Source organism: Mytilus galloprovincialis, chromosome 5 (assembly GCF_965363235.1).
Source record: "Mytilus galloprovincialis chromosome 5, xbMytGall1.hap1.1, whole genome shotgun sequence".
Classification (NCBI taxonomy): Eukaryota; Metazoa; Mollusca; class Bivalvia; order Mytilida; family Mytilidae; genus Mytilus; species Mytilus galloprovincialis.
In genome coordinates this window covers 26,637,710-26,661,062 of record NC_134842.1, presented here as the reverse complement: position 1 = coordinate 26,661,062, position 23,353 = coordinate 26,637,710, and the positions used below count along the sequence as shown (strand labels likewise).

General features: G+C 33.0%; 1 protein-coding gene across 2 annotated transcripts; it reads left to right on the top strand.

The window, feature by feature from the left end:
- Positions 1-546: 546 nt before the first annotated feature.
- On the top strand, positions 547-22,146 carry LOC143075503 (uncharacterized). 2 transcript variants are annotated; one of them, XM_076250935.1, is made up of 5 exons: positions 547-1,032; positions 3,280-3,484; positions 15,185-15,297; positions 19,933-20,215; positions 21,817-22,146. In XM_076250935.1, the coding sequence occupies exons 1-5, from the start codon at positions 633-635 to the stop codon at positions 21,992-21,994; spliced, it is 1,179 nt and encodes a 392-aa protein (XP_076107050.1). In that variant the 5' UTR covers positions 547-632; the 3' UTR covers positions 21,995-22,146. The 2 variants fall into 2 exon arrangements, with proteins under 2 accessions (XP_076107050.1, XP_076107051.1); XM_076250936.1 differs by lacking the exon at positions 547-1,032 and adding an exon at positions 1,804-1,940.
- Positions 22,147-23,353: the final 1,207 nt, after the last annotated feature.

Sequence of the window (23,353 nt, the reverse complement as noted above, 5' to 3'; positions counted from 1 at the left end):
GACAGGCTCAAGATAATCCTTTCGGGATATGGGAATTTTTTTTTTTCGAATTTCGGGATGTCGGAATTTAAATTTCTTTAAATAAATTACCTCGAGATTTCATGTTTTTAAGCCCGGGATTTTGGGATCAGGACCCCTCCATCCCCCCTCTTTTATGACCTACACATTTCTTATATAATGTCTTTGCTTAGTTGCATATCAGATTAAAGTCTAGATAAATTCATGCAAATTATTTGTAAAACAAACCATTGCACAAATACTTGTTAAGGTCTGTACTTTGACCTATAATGGTTTACTTTTGAGAAATTGTGACTTGGATGAAGAGTTGTCTCATCGACACTCGTACCATATCTTCTTACACTTATTAATAGATGTTATATTGACCCTAAGTAATTCATCCTTAGCGTTCAACTGTTTTGAAGATTATTATATTAAATATGACCTTTAATAATGAGTAGATTAGTCATACAATCGAAAATTACAAGTGCCACTGATATTTAAGTGATCTTTTAAACGAATAATTTTAAATGCAATTAACATTTTTAATGGAAGAACATTAAGAACAATTTTACTATAAAAAAAAACCTAGCTGAGTTTGGGAATATTTTGTGCATCGTTGTACAAGTGTAGGAATGATGTTGTTCAATCGTTTTACCTATTTAGTTGTGTTCATGGCTTGTTTAATTATAAAAATTGGTGCTGCGCGAAATTGTGAACGAATCAATATTCCAATGTGTAGAGATGGAATTGGATATAATTTTACACAGTTTCCAAACAGTTTTGGACATCAAAAACAAGATGACAGTGGTTTAGAAGTACACCAGTTCTCTCCGTTGGTCAAGGTTAAATGTAGTCCATACTTAAAGCAGTTTTTATGTGAATTGTATGCTCCTAGATGTGATCCAGCAGATCCGTTGTTGCCACATTTACCTTCACGAAATCTTTGCGAAAAGGCTAGAAATGGTTGCGAACCTTTAATGAATACATATGGATTTAATTGGCCTGATAACATGAGTTGTGAAAAGTTTTCAAGTAAGTTGTCTTTTTCACAGCATACTAATTCAAGTTAAATGTTTTATTATTCCATTCAAAGCAAATTGAATACAGTCTAAGCATTGTTTTCAAATATGCATATAAAGACTCAGATCGACGTTCGGTCTCTAATAGACGTCCGTTTCTCAAATCAACTTTTAATTTTGACGTCACAATATAATAACATTTCAAATCCATGGCTAATTGTTATGCTCTAATTGACGTTTTGTGTTGTTCTCAAATCGACGTCCAATGTTTTGGCTTAAAAGTGTCTGTATGCTGCCTTATGATTTTATTTGAACAAGAAAGGAATACGAAAACATAGTTCGGGAATATGAACGTCTTTCGCCAAATAATAATACGCGTGTAGATGTAATACTTATGTATATATATATATATGTGGATAACAATATAAGAAAACCGTTATAATTTCTTGTAACTACTTCAAAAAAAGACAAAAAAATACAGATAATATAAATAAAAATCAATTTATACATAAATGATTGAATAACGTTAAAGACATCGCATGGAGAGTGACGACTTCGTTTTTATGACTTAAAAAGTCACATAGGACGTCGATTAGGGGTTGAAGTATTAGACACTGATTTGAGGACGTGACGTCACAATTGGGCGTCGATTTGAGGAACGGAAGTCGATCAGAGACTGGACGTCCATCTGAGTCTTAATTAAGTGATGAACAAGACATGTTGTGATAGGAGACAAATCGGTCATGCTAGTTTTACAGTCGGGTACGGAGTTGCTATGTTTGTATCATTCAAATCAATTGGGTAAAAAATATACACATGTTTAGGAATAAATTTTTGTTGCATCTAGGATTTTCCAAAATACACAGACAACACTTTATACTAATTATTGGCCTGATAACATGAGTTGTGAGAAGTTTTCAAGTAAGTTTTTCACAGCATACTAATGCAAGTTAAATGTTTTATTAATTAACAACACTTAATCCATTCAAAGCAAATTGAATACAGTCTAAGCATTGTTTTCAAATGTGCATATAAAGACTCAGATCGACGTTCGGTCTCTAATGGACGCCCGTTTCTCAAATCAACTACCAATTCTGACGTCACAATATAATAACATTTCAAATCGACGGCTAATTGTTATGCTTTAATTGACGTTTTGTGTTGTTCTCAAATCGACGTCCAATGTTTTGGTTTCTTTAATCGACGTTTTATGGATTTGCCGCAGTGGATAACATCTTTATTAACGAGTGATTTGAACCTAAAACTCTAAAGTTTGAAACTACAAGGCCTTAATATCATAATAGTTTTCAACAATTTGGCCGTACGTTTTTGCTCTTTCTGTTTTATTAAAAGTGTCTGTATGCTGCCCTCTCGATGCATTTCGATTATCTTTGTCTTTGGTGTCATGTGCCATTGTCGTACAATGTATATCCAAATTTATGTTTTTATATGAATAAAAGAAAAACGAAAATATGGTTCGGGAATATGAACGTCTTTCGCCAAATAATAATACGCGTGCAGATGTAATACTTATATATATGTGGATAACAATATAAGAACACCGTTATAGTTTCTTGTAATTTCTTCAAAAATAGACCAAAAAATACAGATAATATAAACAAAAATCAATTTATACATAAATGATTGAATAACGTTAAAGACATCGCATGGAGAGTGACGACTTCGTTTTTTATGACTAAAAAAGTCACATTGGACGTCGATTAGGGGTTGAAGTATTGTACACTGATTTGAGTACGTGACGTCAGAGTTGGGCATCGATTTGAGGAACGGAAGTCGATTAGAGACCGGACGTCCATCTGAGTCTTACATAAGTGATGAACAAGACATTTTGTGAGAGGAGACAAATCGGTCATGCTAGTTTTACAGTCGGGTACGGAGTTGCTATGTTTGTAACATTCAAATCAAGTCGGTAAAAAATATCAAAATATCCTTAGAAAACCAGACTTTAGAATGCAGAACTACACATGCTTAGGAATAAATTTTTTGCGGCATCTATGATTTTCCAAAATTCACAGACAACACTTGATATTAAATGAATAAAAACATGTTTTTCCTAATCAAGGAAGACCTTTTCTCTGGAAAGTCAAAAGCCTGCTACCACATTACATATTCATAAATCATAACCGTACAAGCCAACCTATTTTGCTGTAAAAATGTTGTTTTTTTTTATTATTCTTCAATCACTCTGATAATTCAAATAGCTTACCTTGTGTTTGATTGTACCTCTTAACATTTGCAGACGAAAGTGAGACTACACAAACATTAAAGAAACCTCAAACAGTCAGGCCTGTGATTAAACCTTCAACAGTCAGACCTATCATTTCAAAGTCACAATCTTCAACAGTCAAAAACAAAGTAAAGACTTCGTTTCCATTCAAGCTCAGTATAAGATATACAACATCAGCCATTACATTTGTGTCATGTTGCAATGTTTACACCTACGCGTAAGTTTGCAAGTACTTTATGTATTACTACGTAATTTCCGGTTTTATTTTTGTCACATTTGGTCTTATTTGGTATCTATGATGAGTTTATTTTGGTCAAATACGATTGGATGACTGTAATGGGATATATTTTTTTTAAAAGTTGCAACAGAAAAAAACTAAACTTTAAAACAATCATGAAAAATATAAAAATGGAAATTTAAAAACACCAGGACATAGAATAGACAAACAACAATTTCGGCCATAATAGCAACAACAAAAATCCAAACAAACAACAGAAAGGAAACCAAATAAATGTGAGCAATATGCACTAACATGAAACCATTTGCGGGATCAGATTTCTTGTTTAACCCTTTCGGTGCCGAATTCAAATTCCCGACGTTAGAAACGTCACCATAAAGATTTCACCGAGTGACGTTCTACAGCCAAATAAAAATAAAATATCGCCGCCGTCGTTGTGAAAACGTCAAAAGTTTATACAAAAACTCGTGTTTTCAAAAGATCAAAACGAAGTCGTTCGTTGACAGAATTTCATGAAATGAGGACCAACAAACACAGAAATGTTTTAAAAATATTTCTTCGCTTTGAAATAATCATAAATCTTTTTTGTTTTTCTTTTAACTTTTAGAGAACACAAAAGAATTTTCAGCGAAAAAAAAAAAATCCTTGACTTTTTTTAACTCATTTGTTTAATACAACATGAAATCTTTTTTAAAAGATCCTTTATTATTGCACTGTATTTTACATGAATAATATTTCAAAATTCAACTGTTTACTCTTCCTGTCCATATGAATGAAACTCTCTGAAACATCGACCAACACAAAGACCCACGCCACATACAGAACACCATGTTGATATACGGGATTTCCTGTACTTGTTATAACCTGAACACTTAACATATTTTCGCCTCTTGCCATCAGGAATAACATGAAGAAAATGCATCCTTATTGCATTTGCAATAGGAATGTTGTCTGGTCTTCTCCCCCTCCTTCTGTTGCCTCCTCTAAAATCCCCGATCAAACCACGAACTACTGCGTTTTGAAATTTCACATGGTCTAATTTCCTCTGGACAAGAAAACAGTTTCTGTAGCATATATATGCATTTACTGAAAAAATATTAAGTGCAAGTTTAATTATTTGTTTAAGTCCGTGCAAATCTATTATATACATATATATAAATAAGAAGATGTGGTATAAGTGCCAAAGAGACAACTCTCCATCCAAGTCAGTGTATAAAAAGTTAACAATTATAGGTCAAAGTACGGCCTTCAACACGGAGCATTAGCTCGCACCAAACAGTAAGCTATATACTTGTAATTAGATAAGAAATGATAACGGGAACGAGTGAAAAAAATCATACGTGGTACTTATATCAACTTATCCTTGTTCTAGGCAATGCATGAAATATTTGCAACTGAACATAAGCACATAGTCTTTTAGTTAGGCTTTGAATTGACAACTAAAAAAGCTTGCAAATGTTTAAGATGAGACATGCCTGTAGCTGTAGTAAGAAGGTTGAAGAGAATTTTTCTCCAGAGTTTCACACCTTTAAATTGTGGCTCAAATTTAAGCAAAAGCTGATCCCCAAGATCGACACCGCCCATGGTCTGGTTGTATTTGTGGACAACACTTGGAGCAGACACAACTCTACCTTTACTATTAACTTTTCGCACAGTTCTGAAAAGTATATTAAGTAAGACTTGTTTTATTGTATGTTTACTTTGGTGATATTATAATTTTATTAGCCATGACTGTTACTTCAAGCTTGTACTTTGTTGTATAGTTAATTTTGACATTGTGTAAGAAAGAATTTCATATATTCCACGATGTAAGTATCTTTTTGACAACGTTGTATTTTAATAACTTTTTATTTTAAAAGTCAAGTATTGTCAAATTATATAGGGATTGGCCTATCGGACAAAGCTGGGTTGAAAAACAAGAAACTTACCGTGCATTTTCACTTGTTGTCAGGAAAGTCACATTTCTCCGATCTACGTACAAAATAGCCAAAAGATCTCTCTGTGATTTAACAACAACACTTCCTTTGGGGAGCCGAGCTGTTTTAAAACTTGCAGGTAAGCCCTTCCGTCTTGCTATTACAGTTCCTGTTGCATACGTTCCCCGGTTCCTTAGGTCGTTCATCAGTTTAAATGATGAAAACCAATTATCCATAGTTACATGATGGTTTTTGCCAAAATGAGGACGTACTAAATCCATTACCGATTTATATCTATAAAAAAATTGATTGATTGATTGAGTGTTTGTCCAGTCACAAATATTGCATGTATAATCATGACGAAAAAAAATAAAAGGAAAACCGACAATAACAAAATGATACGATTAGATAGAAATAGGTAAGAATTAGAACTTTTTATCAAGTCAAAATGTTAAATATGCGTGTCTTATATTCGGCCTTACTTGATTATAAGAAGTAGGCATTTCTTAATTAACAGCGTCATTAAGTTATACCCTGTATAAACCTGGAGATGTGCGTAAATTTTGGTCTACTTTCATGGATTGTCATATTCATTCGCAATACAGTCGCCATCGATTTACAGATACAATCATGTTAATTTGAGTCAATTAAAGTAATATTTTTCGTGTTCTTTTCCGATAAGGTATTTTCATAAAAATTATCTCGCCGATATTATTTTGGCATTTTCGCTAAACCTGAAAATCCACAGTTACCACCCCCTTTTTTTCACTTACCCTTGTCCATTGGGATGGCGTTCTGTATTTCGTTTCCCTTTGTACACATTTATCTGATGGGTATAATTGGAACTGCTGTTGTATTGTTGCTGCAATGCAGATATCTCAGTATTGCCTGTAATCTATTTCTGGACATCACATCCCTGAAATTTGGGGTTTCAGAGATACCAGACGCTTCCCAATAGCTTTCAATGGAGGATTTCTTTACGATACCCATCGCGAGAACAAGACCAATAAAGGCTCTCATCTCAGCATAGCTAACTGGTGACCATTCGTTTGATCTGGCATGTCTTGTTGGATTCTCTGTAGTTTGGCACTGGTTGCCATACCTGTTGACAAAACCAGTTATATGTTATTGGATATACAGGATTACTGGTGTTTTTGTTGGATGACGGGGGGGGGGGGGGGGAGGGTAGCAAGAACTTTTAAATTAATATTGTGAAAAAATGTCTCTGCTATCTTTTGGAGCGTTATTTAATTATTAGAATACTTTGAAAATTGATTTGTAGACCGCAATTATATTACGGAAACATATAAATATACATTCAAAGAAAATTAAGAACGTTATAATTTGAAACATATAAAACCAATAATGTACCTATTTGTTTCATCTACAATGCGATCAATCAAGTCATCATCTTCTGTTTTCAAAAATTTATCAAAGTAATCCACCGGTGAAAAATTGGCTTCAAATCCACACGGCCCAATCCGTTCCTCGAAATCACGATTAACGTCTAGCTCAAACGTTTCTTTGTCTACCACAGAAAACCAAGGGTTAGGCTGTCTTGCAGCATTGTCTGGCATTTCAACATCAGCATCGTCAGAATCTTCGTCGCCCGAAGTTACTATGTCTGTTATGTCACCGTCACTGTCTTCCATAGCTATGTCGGGAACAGTACAGACGATCTTTTGACATTTATGACGTCATATATACTTAACGTATTACGTCATAATGAATTCAAAACAACAATGTATATATTATATAAGAATATCAAAAGCATAAAAGACAAAAAGAAATAAAATATGATTGTTTTATTAAAACCAATTAAACGACATATATGTCGCATCGGCAGTCAACCCCCAAACGACATATTTGTCGCTTCGGCAGTCAACCCCCAAACGACATATATGTCGCTTTGGCACCGAAAGGGTTAAACTTTTAACCCGTTTTGTCATATGACATGGAACGTTATAGACATTCCTACTTTCTATACACAATACCACTGTGACAGTGGAATCAGCTTTCTGTGGTAATAGTTCATGCAACATTAGTTGATAGCTTCAGGAAGCCGCTCACTTCTGTTTTGTTTTTCTCTAGATCTGTACTGTTATACTGTAAACCAACCTATTTTAGCGAATACATTATTTCGCGTTAAGCCCTTTCTTTCCCATTTAGCGGCGTTTAAATTTCGCGATTCTCAATTGACAAATTTACTTGATGTAGTTTAGAGTTTAGTAAGGAAAAATCCAAGTTTTACATGTTCGAGACTGTTTAAGGTGGCTCGGCCCTTTACCAATGCGCATATTTTAACGCATGTTTCTTACGACGAGTGCCTTGGAAACGGTCGCTTTAAGGGGTCTTCTCAAAAATAGCTTTGACGACCTTGGAACGCGGGCGTGTATGAAAGCACCCTTGACGATGTAAACAAGTGACGCTAATCGTTCTTCAAAACAGGAAATACGAACGGTCAGAAATTCACAGTGCTTTCTTCATTTTTCGCATAAAAGTTTAAAAGGAGAAAAATATACATGATTTAAGCATAACATTAAAAAAAAGAATATATAAATACTGACAAAGTCACATGTATGACGTCGACGGTATTTGGTGCCGCTTCGCTCCCAAAACGCATTCTCATCTTACACGGTCGCCTCTTGGGTCCGTTCGTACCATATTTTGAATTCACTTAAATACCAGTTGAATTAAATGATGTCGTGGATATTTATTTTTGAAAATGTTTTGCCAATGACGCAATGATTAACTGTAAACAAATGATAGCGATGTAAACAACTTCATGTCATCGTACAGCTTTCAAAAACAGGTAAACTTGTGACCCGTATCAGAGACATATATGTGTATATATGTCTCTGCCCGTATAGTATGGTTTAAAACATCGGGGCGGGTTTGTTAACTTATCATGATATAATCCGCGTTTGGCGTTTTATAACAGTTTGTTTCTGTCATAAATATATTTAAAACTTGAAATATCTTTATTTCGAAGTATTTTTAGGAGTTTATTCCCGAGTATGCGATATATTTTTCCACTGCAAAATTTTGATAATTATAGTTATACCAAAACTTTGAACATGTCAATTTTCTAACAGACTTAATACTTAACATTTTCATTTAAAGATATGTTTACCTGCACGAAAATCATCTGATAATTTTTCTCGTATCACAATTCCATGATTTCCGGAACACTAGACTTAGTCCTATAATCTAAGACATCGGGACCAATGTTTTCTATTTTTATGATACTTTTCTATTACTTATTTTGTGAATTGTTATTTTGTTGATTTGCAATTTTCTGTTGTATCTATCAATATGTCAACCGAGTTCATATTAAAAAAAAAGAAATATCAGCATTAAAACTAAAATAATTAAATCAGAGCACTGAATGTTATTAAAATAGACTAATGGATCCAGCAACGATCAATCGGGCGGATCCAGCCATTTTAAAAGGGCAAAAAGGACAAAAAGGGGGTGTTCCAACTATATTTCCCCATTCAAAGGCATTGATCGTCCAAAAAAGGGGGGAACCCGGAACCCTCCCCCTGGATCCATCACTGTCAAAAGTAACCGGGACTGGCCTAGTATTCCGACCTTATATATCGGTCTATGATATAATTCCTAAATACTGCATGCTTTGCGGAGAACCGCAAAATTTTTGGTTTCACCATGTCGGGATTTTGCTAGGACATACACCCGCATCGTGCCGGGCAGTCTCAAACACTACTAAAGACTTTATATATAAAAAAAAATCTATACTTCTACTAGGTTCAGGAAAAGTTTGGATTGTAATTTAAAAGCTACTCCCTGTAGAACGCTATATTAGCCGGTGATGTTGGCAAACTTTAACTTTAATCTTAATTTTTGAAATGCTTTTTTAAAAGGTAAGCTAATAAAGAAAGTTCTTGATTAAAACAAATGATCACAAATATAGTTGAGTGATGTCAATGCGGCAAAAAATGTGAATGACAATTTTGTTTGTGAACACTTATTTGATCTTACCGTGGCAAAGAAATGCATAACTAATCATCGATCTATGCGTGATGATAAAAGGAGATAATGTTTTTTTTTTATTTATAATATTGAATTTTAAATATGAACTTTGGTGGATAGTTGTTTCATTGGCAATCATACCACATCTGCTTATTTTCATATCGTATGGTTAAAATAGAAATATCACCAATCTGACAGATGACCCCTTGATTATACAGGGTGTTCAAACAGCTGGATGTATACATACGAAGCCTCGTAGGGTAAAAAGGGGGAATTTTGCATACACATGCACCAAGCGTAATTGTCCATTCGTTTTTTTTTCTATGGCAGTCCATATATCTAGCTCCCGTCTTACTTTGCATTACTTTCATAATTGATACTTATCTGCATGTTCTCATCCGTATTATGCTTGAAATACTTGCCAGTGATCATTCAGTATGCACAACTTTAATTTTCATTATGTGCAGTCATATAAAAAAAACGTAATTTCTGGGACTTTTATTTGTTTGACTATGTGGTATATCAGTTTATAGTAATTGTTGAAGTCCGTACGGGGACATAATTGTTATCTTCTATGTAAATTGGTCTCTGGTGAAGAGTTGCCTCATAAACAATTACACCCCATTTTCCTATTTTTATACCCTACACAAGGAAGTGGCGCAGGGTATAACATTTTTGACCCGTCCGTCCGTCCATCAGCCAGTCTATCAGTCCTGTTTCTTGTCATCACAACTCCTCTCAAACCGCCCAACAAAATTTCAGGAAACCTTTTTAGATAATAAGGACATACTATGCAGATGTGCATATCGACAGGAAATTATGATTCAAACTTTTTCTAGGAGTTATGCCCCTTTGAACTTTTTTGCTTCAATATACTACTGCAAGTTTGTCATCTCCTCTCAAACCGCACAATAGAATTTTATGAAACCTTTTTAGATAAGGACATACTATTTAGATATACATATTTTTTTTCTAGGAGTAAGGCCCCTTTGAACCTATTTGCTTCAATATACTACTGCAACAGTTTGTCACTGCATCTCCTCTCAAACCGCACAACAGAATTTCATAAAACCTTTTCAGATAATAAGGACATACCATGTAGATGTGCATATCGACAGGAAATTACGAATTATTTTTCTAGGAGTTATACCCCTTTGAACTTATTTGCTGCAGTATACAACTGCAAACAGCTTGTCATCGAAACTCCTCTGAAACCACACAACAGAATTTCATGAAACTTTGTAGATAATAAGGACATACTATGTAGATGTGCATATCGACAGGAAATTATCGTGATTTAATTTTTTTTTCTTAGTTATTTTATTTCTCTAGTGGCAATGTGGGGACTGACTGCCAAAGCGGGGCTGGCTTCAGTTATTCACAATATAATCCACCAATGAGCCCCACCCTATGTCGGACTCTGTAACAATCATCCAATCAACCAAATATTTTGAAACATATTTAGAATTCAAGAAACAGACAAGTCCATGAAAATGAGGTTAAGTTCAAATAAACCCTGCAAGACAGACATATTTGTTAATCATTTATTATTTTGTACATAAATCACCCATTAGTTTTCTCATTTTAAATGTTTTAAATTGTTCATTTGTCATTTCGAGACCTTTAAAACCAACTATGCAGAATATGTTTTACTCATTATTGAAGTCCATATGGTGACCTACAGGTATAGTTATTTCTGTGTTATTTGGTCTGTTGTGTCTCATTTACAATCATATCACATCCTCTCATTTGATATTTTAATTTGTGATAAGACATTTCATACACCAAATATACATGAAGATGACCTATTGATTACACAATATTGACTACTACATGTACCTTTTAGTATTTATTATTTTTGAGTATATGTCCGACATGCTGACGACGGACAGTCAATGGTATACCATAATATGTCCTGAAAACTGGTGTTAAAAAAAAGGCTCAACTATATCAAATTTTTGAAACGTGATTGATTTTATTCCTCTAATATCTATGAGATCAAATTTATAAAACATCTATTAAAATAATTAATTTCAATGTACTAGTATACATGTAAGAATTGTTGCCATTTATACATCATGTACATGTACAATCATTAGCTGATCAGCTCTATATTTTCTTTATTTTTATTCTCCTTCACTGTTTTATTTATAAGAGTAGACTCATATATATGATCCGTATTCATCATTGGGACAGGTAGCTATATATATATAGGTGAAGTAGGTCCTTTTGATTTGATTTTTTTAAAGGATTTTGACAGCACTAAAGCATATACATGTAGTTCCAATTTATAGTTGATCTTAGCTCCTTAAGTGGATTGTGGCAACATATATTGCATATATACATGTAGAATGTTGTTCTTAAGTTTCAGCACTTTACGCATAGTTTCCGGTTGCAAGACTAGAATATGATACTGGCTTCTCATGAAATTCTGTCAGTACTTTGCCAATAGTTTCCAAGTAAAGTTGAACATTCCAAGCTCACTCCTTCCATTTGCAATGTACATGTACAAATGTACTTGCAGCCTGAAATTAAATATCAGAGTAATTCTGTCAGAAAATCAACAATTATTGACGTTCAAAAGCATATAGATGTAGACTAGTTCATAATGGTAATGTGTCCATGGGACACAGATGAGCAGCCGCTTGCATATAAAGGATGAAAAGGGTGACACCACCCAAATTTGTACTTGATCTGAGTGTTGTTGTAGTAAGCATTGTATATAAGTTTCAGAACATTTGGATGAAGCAAACTTGTGTTAAAGAAAGGAACAAAATTTCAGCATTTTTTTAATTTGTAAAGGGGCATAACTCTAGAAAAGTAAAAGCGACCCCAACAAAAATTCAAACTTCATGTGTGTTTGTTGGTACAATGTAGTAAGCATATATATATGCATTAATTGTGTATTAGTTTCATAACGTTGGTAGAGGCAAACTGAAGTTGGAGAACAGAAACCAAATTTGGGAGGTACATGCAAGTTTGATAAGACTGACAATGCAAGGGTAACCTTAAAAGAACTAAAATGGTCTAAATTAATATGTGTTTATTTGATAATAGGTTCGTTTTCATTTATTTTTGTTTTCCGTTGAGAAAACATAAAATATTTTTTTATAATTTAATTTGGTTGAATATGCATGTATATCGAATTTCTGAACAGAAAATAATGAAAATGAGACACAAAAAAAATATAACCAAAAATTAAACCTGTGATAATACTGCTTCTATTGGTACCAGGATGCTTAAAATCAATCCAAAATATTTTTTTTGTTGAAAAAATGTATACACCTATAGTTGTTTTAATGTCTGTGTCATTTTGGTCTTTTGTAGATACATGTAGTTGTCTCATTGGCAATCGTACCACATCTTCTTTTTTATATTATATACAATATATATGAACAGCTAAAAATCTCTAGTGACAAATACTTATGGCCGCATTCTGTACATGTTTAACCCTGATACTTCTATTACTAGACCTTAAGACATTTTTGTATACCTAACAGAATTAGGGGGGGTTAATAGTAAACAAATTGTGATTGATAAAGATGAATCCTTCGTTTGCCTCCTACTGTAGGGTTTATCATTTACAAATTAGGCCAATTATATCATATTCTCAAGAAAATAAAGAAGTCAATCAAACCCCAGACCTTAATAGAGGGGTGGACAGGGGTAAGGAGACAGGGGAATGAGGGATCAGGGAAAAGGGGTATCTTTGAAATATATTTTGTCTTGGGGCAAGGAGATGGAAGAATTGAAGTAAAAAGGAGGGGGGGTTTAGAGTAAAATGGGAAGGGAAATATAGTTGGGGTCAAGGAGTAGAAACTGCCCCGATGGAAGTTATGGGGTACCCCACATACATATGACCCTAGTCCGAGATTTCTCTGACGTCCAACGGCTGTTTTGCCAGACAAGCTGGGGCTAATCTCGGACTAATATGAACCTAACTTGGCTACGAAATAAGTTATTAAAAATGATGATTAAAAAAGACTAATTCATTGACACTAACCATTGCTAACGGTAGCGTAAAAATGACAGTAGATGTCATCCCTTCCTCTTCGGCCGTTTGCACACGGATATTTTGCAAAACTGGCCAGACATGTTTACAACTTGTCTGTAAAAGGTAAAATAAACACATAAATAAGATACCAGCTATAACGATCTATAATATTAAACATGGAACAGAAATTGAGCCCGTGCAAGGTTTCAGCCGCAGTGATTTTCAACAGTAGCGAGTATTTTGAGACAACCCCCAAGTTTGTATTTTTCGTTATACTGATAACATTTGCCTGCCTAATATATCGAAATCTATGTTTTCTTATGTAATAACTCTACCTTCATCGTTGTATATTCGCCACAATGTCTGTTATGCATGTACATGGTCGTATTCATCAATATAGCATGCTGCTCGGCAATGGCGACCTTGAAATTCCTCTGGTCCGATAATGGCGCCAAATTAGAGGGAAGCAACTCGCGCCAGACAAAATTACCGTATTTCACCAAAATAATCAAAATTTCACTTTTTGATAACAAACCGTAATACGATATCCACATTTATATTCAGCAATCGTTTATTGATATAATTACAAACATTATTTTATTAAAGCCATCAATAAAGAATTCACAATTAAGTAATTAATGGAGTGCAATGAAATCAGACCTAATGGGGTAGAGGGGTTAAACAAAAGCTCGTAACTTTTTTAAAAGCCTGGTGACCCCCATTTTATTTTACCTTAAAATGTTCAAAAAGTTCATAGCTTTGACATATCTGTTTTAAAAAAAAATCTACCGGGGAAATTTTACGAAAAATCGATTAAACCAATATTTTTTGCCTTAAACTAAAATTAGAAAATGCAAAATTTAGACATTAATCTGAAAATAAAAGGATTTTTAAGTCAAAAACAACCAAGGGAAAGGTTTACATTTCAAATTCTAATGTTTTTTCACATAAAAATCATACTGACTTGGTTTTAAAAGTCTTTGAATTTGATGTAACGGTTATTGTTGGAAGGGTGGGCATGTTTGGAAATAGGGTCAAAATCGCACATTTCGCTTCAATTTGAGGAGAAAACGAGCCTGGTGACCCCCTTTTTTCTTTGCATTTTTGGATTCAGCATAAAAAAATCTACAGAATATGTGAAAATAAAAAAATTCTACCGGGGGTCACTATTGGGGTGAGCCACCTTAACTTCGCGATATTTTTCTATTCGCGAAAGTCGCAAAATGAGTCGCTCGATATATTAGTTGGTTTACAGAAATAGCATTATCTAACATTGTATTTAAGGTATGACTGTAATATTTTTTCTGTCTATGAAGAAATAACATAAAAAATTTGGTGCACACTGCATAACGCGCGTAGCGGGTTATTTAACAGTGTGCACCACATTTTTTATGTTATTTCGAATAGACAGAAAAAATATTACAGTCATTTCTTATAATTTAATTCTAAATTCCATTTTAAACCGTAGAAAACCATGAAAAAACGTTGATTACGTCATGGTCACATGACTAAATTATGTCTATGGGTTCATAACAAAATAAAGTCAGCCAATCAGAAGAGCGTTACATCCAAAATTAAATTATATAGTTATAAATACGGTATTTGCATTTCACTAACTAATTATTTTCTGCTTACATATACATATATGTAAGAATATGTTATCATCAGATGTCAATACAATATTGTATACACATAAATACATCTGCTCATTTTCATACATAAATTTGAAGCGCAAAGTAAGCAGTTATAAAATTATAAGTGTTTTTATTAATTTAGCAAAAAAGAGTTTACACTTCCTGAAGACAAGGGTTTGCTCTTGAAAACAGCAGACGTCAGGTCCTTGAATAAACCTACAGTTTCGTGGGAAGCCACTTCAACAGAACAAATAGGTAATGTATACAGATCTGGATGTGAAAGGTCCTCTATATCTTTATTCTTTTTTTTTTGCTCGAAACAATGCATCAACTGAAATGAAATGAAGAATTAATTTCCTTCAACTGTCATATTCAAGGGAATGTATTTTTAACCCTTTTTGGTATGCAACCGTATGTGACGTACTATGATTTGGTGGTTTACATCCATCTCCTAAGTAGCTAAACATATTCAATAGTTTCGTCAACAAATAATGATTTATCAGTGGTTACATGTCATAGAAGTATTTCATAATAACAGTAAAAACACTTTACACAGTTCTGAGTTTTACATTAAAAATATGATCATAATCGGACTTCAGATAACTTTTTGACAATAATTATAAAATTGTGTTTTAAATGGAACGTTATGGAATTTTGAGAACAGTTTTGACCTAAGAATATTATAGGATTAAACGCCTTTTTAAAGGAATTTATTGGTGTATAAATTCGACCAATTCACTCACAAACAAATAAAAGTCCACAGGACTTTTATGATATGTTTGTGAGTGACTTAGTCCAGTTTATTCACCAATAAATTCCTTTAAAAGGGCGTTCAATTCTTATAATTCTTTGAAATTGGAGAAAAGGAATTTATTTCGATCCACACTCGTAACTTCTATAAATTGTATATTAAACTCAATGAATTGACCTGGATCATGAATATATTTGTTGGTTAACGCAAAAATATGTACTCCGTGAAAATTGATTTCTGATAAAACATAAACTACAAAAACTGTTATTATCATTCAAAACAAATGTTTTATGTTTATCGATTAATTTAACGATGCCGCGAAGGGATAATAACGTCGATCTTTTATTATCGCCGTAATCTTGTTTATATTGGTTACGAAAAGAAGTTCGGTCAACGTCGTCTATCGAAAAATAAACAACGTCAAAAACAACTACCGGAAGTCCTCTCGGCCGATCATATTAACGTATTTCCTACAACAGAGGCGGATTTAGAGGGGGGGCCCAGGGGGCCCGGGCCCCCCCTTTTTGGGAAAAAATTTGGTTGCTTATATAGGGAATCATTGAAGCATGACTGGAGCGGGCCCCCTCTTAGGTCAGTCAGTGGGCCCCCACTTATGAAAATTTCTGGATCCGCCACTGTACAATGCAAATCATAAAAGAGTTATCGAAATATGAGATGTATCAGACGCCGAGTCGTCAGTTGGGATAAGCATGCACCTTAGAACAGGAAACTAATTTTGCAACTGAAAAAGAAATAAGGATAAGTATACAGTATGGTGAGGTTTACAATTGAAACAGAAATAAAGATTATTATGCATTACTGTGATGTATAATTATTGCAAATGGCACAACTATGCAGAGTGCAAATGATTTTGATGAAAGCAACTATAGGTCATTGCACGGGTTTCAACAATGAACAAAACCAAAAGAGAATATTCAGCTATAAAGGGCCCAAACACGACAAAATTCTAGACAATTTAATCGACAAAATCAATTGCCCGATTTATTCAAAATAGAAAAATGAATAAGACATACAGCAACCAACGACAAGTACACGGTGATTTCTGCATGGGTCTCGTTTCCCATAAGTCACATATTAGTTCGTAGTTTCTATGACTATTCAGATTTTAGTAAATATTTATACTTCTTATTAACCAATATTGAGTACATCAGTCCAGGTATGGGGTAATGCAAATGTGTAATTGTAATGCATGGTAATGCATTACATTTTCCCAAGTAATTGCATGTAATGAGTAATCCAGGATTTTTAGCATTACATAATTGTAATATAATGCATTACTTTAGTAAAAATTATTGTATACTATTTGTTTACTATATTCATTGAAGACCTATTAGTGACCTTCTGCTGTTGTCTGTTCTTTGGTCGGGTTGTTGTCTCTTTGACATATTCCCCATTTCCATTCTCAATTTTACTAGCTACGACTTGGAGTGTGAACTTTTTTTTTAAATAATAAATATAACGAATTATATATAGCCGTCTTGAATGTTCGTGTAATTTGTCTAATATCGGCTGATTAGTAATCTTAGATAATCGACCTTCCAAACTTAAAAGTAAAGATCATGCATTCTTATTGTTTAGATTGATGACATTATCTTCGAATTAAAGAAATTTTGATCTGAATGGCTATCAAAAAGGAAAGGAAAACATTGAATAACGTTTAACTACAATTAAATAGAGCAGCATGCAGAAATTGAACGCAAATGTCGATTCTTCGATTGTTTAGTGAAATCAAAAACGAAAAACAAAAACACTTTTGATTTTTATTTTGGTTTTTGAAAAATCAAAAATGAAAAATGAAAATACTTCCGTTTTTCGTTTCGGTTTTTGAGAAATCAAAAATGAAAAACGAAAACACTTTTGTTTTTCATTATGGTTTTTAAGAAATCAAAATCGAAAAATGATAACTTTTCTCGGTTTTTGTTTTGGTTTTTAAGAAATCAAAAACGAAAAATGAAAACACTCTCGTTTTTTGTTTTTTGATGTTGATATTTCAAAACGAAAAACGAATGAACGCAAATATAAACGGACCCACCAGCCCAGTAGTCAGAATTTCTGTGTTGACTTGAGTTTTCATTGATATGTTCATAATTATAAATTAACTGTATACAAAATTTTGAATTTTTGAAAAGGTAAGGCTTTTCTACTTCAGGAATAGATTACCTTAGCCGTATTTTGCATAATTCTTAGGAATTTTTGGTCCTCAATGTCTCTTCAATTTCGTACTTAATTTGGCCTTTTAAACATTTTTTTATTCGAGCGTCACTGATGAGTCTTTTGTAGACGAAATGCGCGTCTGACGTAAATATAAAATTTATTATATATCTTAACAGATTGCTGGAGTTATAACTAAAATAGAATTTAGGATTTTTTTATTAACTCAGAACATAATAATCTAAATATTGATTTTCTATTTATTATTATTTTTCACACTTTACCTGAATCACTAGAGGGAATTTGGAGTTTAATCCTTGCCCAAGAAAGAACTTGATTAATACCAGACAGTTGAACATTGTCATAAAACACTAATTTGTTTGTTTTAGAATCAATCTTTTCTCCATTTGACACTTTGTCATTAATTAAGCTATTTGTTTATTGCATGATTAGGAAACCAGTAAATATTTTGGGTTGAAATTAAAAAAGAAAAAAAATGTATTTTTATAAAAGAAAAGTTAACATAAAGTAAAATGTGTATTAAATTACATCTTAAAGAAAAACAGAGATGTATACATTGATACCTTAAAACCAAAGACAGAAGAGCAATCAACGGTGATAGGTTTGGTTAAACAGACTGGAAATCAGAAATATCATATAAATGACCCTAAGCAAAAAGAGGTTTCAGATGCATTAATTCAGTGTATGCCAGTGATTTTAAAAATTATTTCATGTCTACCTGTGCGAATTTCAAACGCGCAATTTTACACCAGTACTCAAAACCCCCTTCCTTGATGGGTGCATTTTACATAGACAAATTAAATCGTATAATATAATCAAAATGAGGATGTTAATTTGATGTATGCCCTTTTGTGCCTCTTCGTTACATTTGTTGTATTTATAGTGATTAAGATGATAACACAATGTTGACTGCTGTACCCCTATTTTTGACATTTTTACTTATTGTGTCTGTTTGTTTTGTTCACGCATCGGTGACAATATAATGGAATTTGATGTGACTGTCATACAAGTGAGAGGTTTAGCTAGCTATAAATCCAGGTTCAATCCACCATTTTCTACATTTGAAAATGCCTGTACCAAGTCAGGAATATGACAGTTCTTGTCCATTCGTTTTTTATGCGTTTTGTTATTTGATTTTGCCATGTGATTATGGACTTTCCGAATTGATTTTCCTCTGAGTTCAGTATTTTTGTGATTTTACTTTTTTTATGCATTAATTCAGCTTATTGACAGTGATTTTAAAAATACTTCTGTTTGCTACAGTTGAAAGCCAAAACTTTAGGAACTTTGTTGAAAAACTTGACCTAAAATTTAGCCTTCCAATCAGAAAACATCTCCCTCTAAACCTTTTCATACTAAAGCCTACAAAGTACGTTTATGTTGTTTTTCAAAATGTTTGAAATTTCTTTTCACTTGATAATAAATTTTAAAACGTAATGTGTAATTCAATACATTTCTTTGCAAAAGTAATTGTAATGTAATGCATTACTTTGATAAATTCATGTGAGAGTAATTGGAATATAATGCATGGTTTTGTCAAAGAAATTGTAATTTAATGCATTACATTGCAATGTATAAATCGCCCCATGCCTGTATCAGTCCAATGAAAGTGTGACGAGTTCTGAATTACATTTGACCTTTTCGCCTAATGTATGATTTTAGCGTCACTGACACTCTGACTGCCCTCTTTTATCTTTCCCCTCTCTTTGACAAGTCATTATCTTCCGGCATGCACAGTCATAAACCTCTAGTGACAGCTTAAGCTAGCTCTAAAACCAGGTTTAATCCACCATTTTCTACATATGAAAATACCTGTACCAAGTCAGAAATATGACAGTTTTTATCCATTCGTTTAATGTGTTTGAGCTTTTGATATTGCTATCCGTACTCTTTTTTTTTTTTTACTTTAGGCGAAATAGTTTCCAATAAAGATATTTCTTTTTTAGGGAATTATTTCACGTTTGTAATGGTAACCGAACATAATAAAGGATCTAATGACGGAGTTATTGAACATCGGTACATTAATTGGATGGTAACTAACATACAAGGTAGAGAGGTATCGAGTGGAGTAACGCTGAAGGAATATGAAGGGCCACTTCCACTTCAGAATACGAACACTAACGTTGACCTTCTGAATCAGAACACATTAGTCTATTTTCTGTTGTACAACCATAACGATCTATTAGACTTAATGCCGTTTGGGACAAACACGTACCCTGTACATTTATGGTAAATACAGAACTTTATCTATATATATATATTTAGATATTTATAAAGGTAAAAGCTCCGGATAAAAAAAATGATTTCTTTTGTTGGCTTTATAACGCAGCTTCGTTCCATCAAGGTTTATATGTTAAAGTCATTCAAGTTTCTGTCCCGCTTTCCACAAATCTGCTTTCGTTGTTTATCAATTCTAGATCCGATAAACTTCGGCAACACACTCGAACGAAAAAGAGGGGCGACAGATACCGGATGGACTTTCGATTAACAACCCCTCAATGAAATATTATTTGTCGATGATACGGTATAGATGCGTAGTATATACAAAACACATGCGTGCAATACTTGGTTTAGTAAATATAAATGCATTTGGTTCAATGATTTTGATAACCTTAAAATTTCGAAAATCGTTTCATATGATTTTAAGGTCTAAATCGCGACTTATACATTTTCATTGAGGAGATTATTTTTTATTTTACAAGAAATGTGTTTATCAATACGTGTCAATTGCTTTAAAATAATGATAAGATTTCTTGACAACTCTTTCGAATGATAGTTAACAAAAAATAAGAGAACGATTTTAACGACTTTGAAACTCACTTGCGACATGCGTACTTAGATTGTCAGATACAAGTTTAATCGTCTGATCTGTTAATTTACCGGTCTATTCCTATTCCTGATATACCTTGTTGACTGAGCGAGAAATATCATGGCTAGTGATGAATTATATTCTAGAGTTGCTTACCCTATATTCTTCTTGTTTTTTGAAATAAATCAAGCCCAATTGCATCTTACAGGTTATTGATATCCATTATGTTAAATGTTTTAAGTACGATATTATGTTTGTGTTTATAGTGATTAAGATTATAACATGATGTTGACTGCTGTATCCCTTGTTTACATGTTGACCTATTATGTCTGTTTGTTTTGTTAACAAATCGTTGTCAATATAATGGAATTTTATGCAATGGTCATACAAGCGACAGGCTAAGCTGACTGTAAAACCAGGTTTTATCAACCATTTTCTACATAAGAAAATGCATGTACTAATTCAGAAATATGACAGTTATTATCTATGTTTAAACTTTTGATTTTGCCGATTGAATCAGAACATTCCGTTTTGTAATATTCCTCAGTCGGTATCTTTATTTTACTTTTTTTAAAGATAATCTGCATGTGTTCTCATAACCGTAATGATAATGTTATGAGCGTGTACTTCCAATATTGGTGAATTTGTAGAGTAGGAAATTAATGCCAAAATGTGAATCATTTATAAACAAAAAGAATAAATCAGTTGTTCATAGACTATAGAAAAGGGGCAAAAGATACCACAGGATCAGTCAAACTTATAAACCGAAAATAAATTGACAACGCAATGGCTAAAAATGAAAATACAACAGACAAATAATAGCAATTAAGAAACATGAAGAAAAATAAATATACTAAGCAACACAAACCCCTACCAAAAACCGGGGATGATCTCAGGTTAGCAGATGCTGCTCCCCATGTGGCACCCGTATAATACTACAGCCAAATGGTCGACTGCAGAAGTTCCATCATTTTTTGTTTGAAGTATATCATTGATTTTAATTTAGTACATTTCATTGTAGGATGTCAATGGACTTTGAAGTTGCATCAAAATCAATGACGGTTGAAGCTGATGAGTATGCTAGATTCCAATGGGTTCAGAAACCGGCAAATTCAGAATCAAATGTGTGTGAAGACATTAAAGGCTATCCAGAAAACTGCAAAGAAAAATCAACGCCAATCACAATACTCAGGAAATAGATAAACTCTGCTGTAATATTTTGAAAATGAATGTATTTGTATTGTTCTTTTGATTTTAATTTAAATGTACAAAACCGTTTCTTGAACTGCATGAAATAAAAGCAAAAAGCTGTTCCATTTATATCGTTTCACTCATTAAATATATATATATATTTCTAAGATATATCAATGTGTTAATGCAAAGACTATGTTAAAATTGACAATGTGTTTCACTAATTTCCCCAATTGTGCAATGATAATTCTATTAAGAAGTAAAATCACAAAAGTACTGAACTCCGAGGAAAATTCGATCGGAAAGTCCCTCATCAAATGGCGAAATCAAATGACAAAACATCTGTTATTACACTTAAGTCTGATCACATGAAAAAAAATGAAAAAATAATACGAAAAAAAAACCAACATATGCCCCAAGATCAATTCCGAAAGCTCGTCAAATATTCTGTTTGATTTTATCTTGATCTTGTTTGTCCACTTTTTTTGATTTTGGAGTTCCTGAAAGTTTGTAGTCTGTTTAAACCTATACTAGCTCAGGTTGGTGAAATATGTATATATATGGTATATAGACTTTAAATTGTCTAGTATTAAAGATTGTACGAATTAATTTCCGGTTTAACTGTTTTATTAGGCGTTTGGAGATTTCACTCTGGGAAAAAATAAAGCAATCAAAAAGAAAGGTATGCTTGAATGTATATCTCCAATTGCAAATATTTGGACAGGTCTCAATACTTTTTTTTTATTTTTTTTTTTTTTTTTGGTTTTGTGAACTTTATGTTTTGTAATAATGTTACTGTAATTCAGTAACTGGAGTTAGTTGCTGTGTTTTATATTTGTTTTTCGTTCATTATTTTGTACATAAATTAGGCTGATAGTTTTCACGATTCAATTGTTATGATCTGTCATTTCGGACCTTTTTAAGCGGACTATGCAGTATGGGCTTTGTACATTATTGAAGGCCATATTACATGTATAACCTATAATTGTTAATTTTTGTGTCATTTAGCATCTTGTGAAGAGTATCTCATTGATAATCATACCACATTTTTTTTTATATTATGTCTGTCTTTTTTTAAGTATGGTTTAGAATTGCCTTTTGTTATCTCTTCTCTCTCTTTTCAAAATGACGTAATGGGAAATATTTGTCAATGATTTAATGTATGTCGCACTCACGAGTAAAAAGAAAAACCACAAAAATACCGAACGTGGATAAAATTCGAAATGGAAAATCCCTAATCAAATATCAAAAGCTCAAACACATCAAACGAACGGATAACAACTGTCATATTCTTGATTTGGTACACGCTTTTTGTTAGGTAGAAAATTATGGATTAAACCTGGTCTTACAGCTAGCTAAACCTCTCA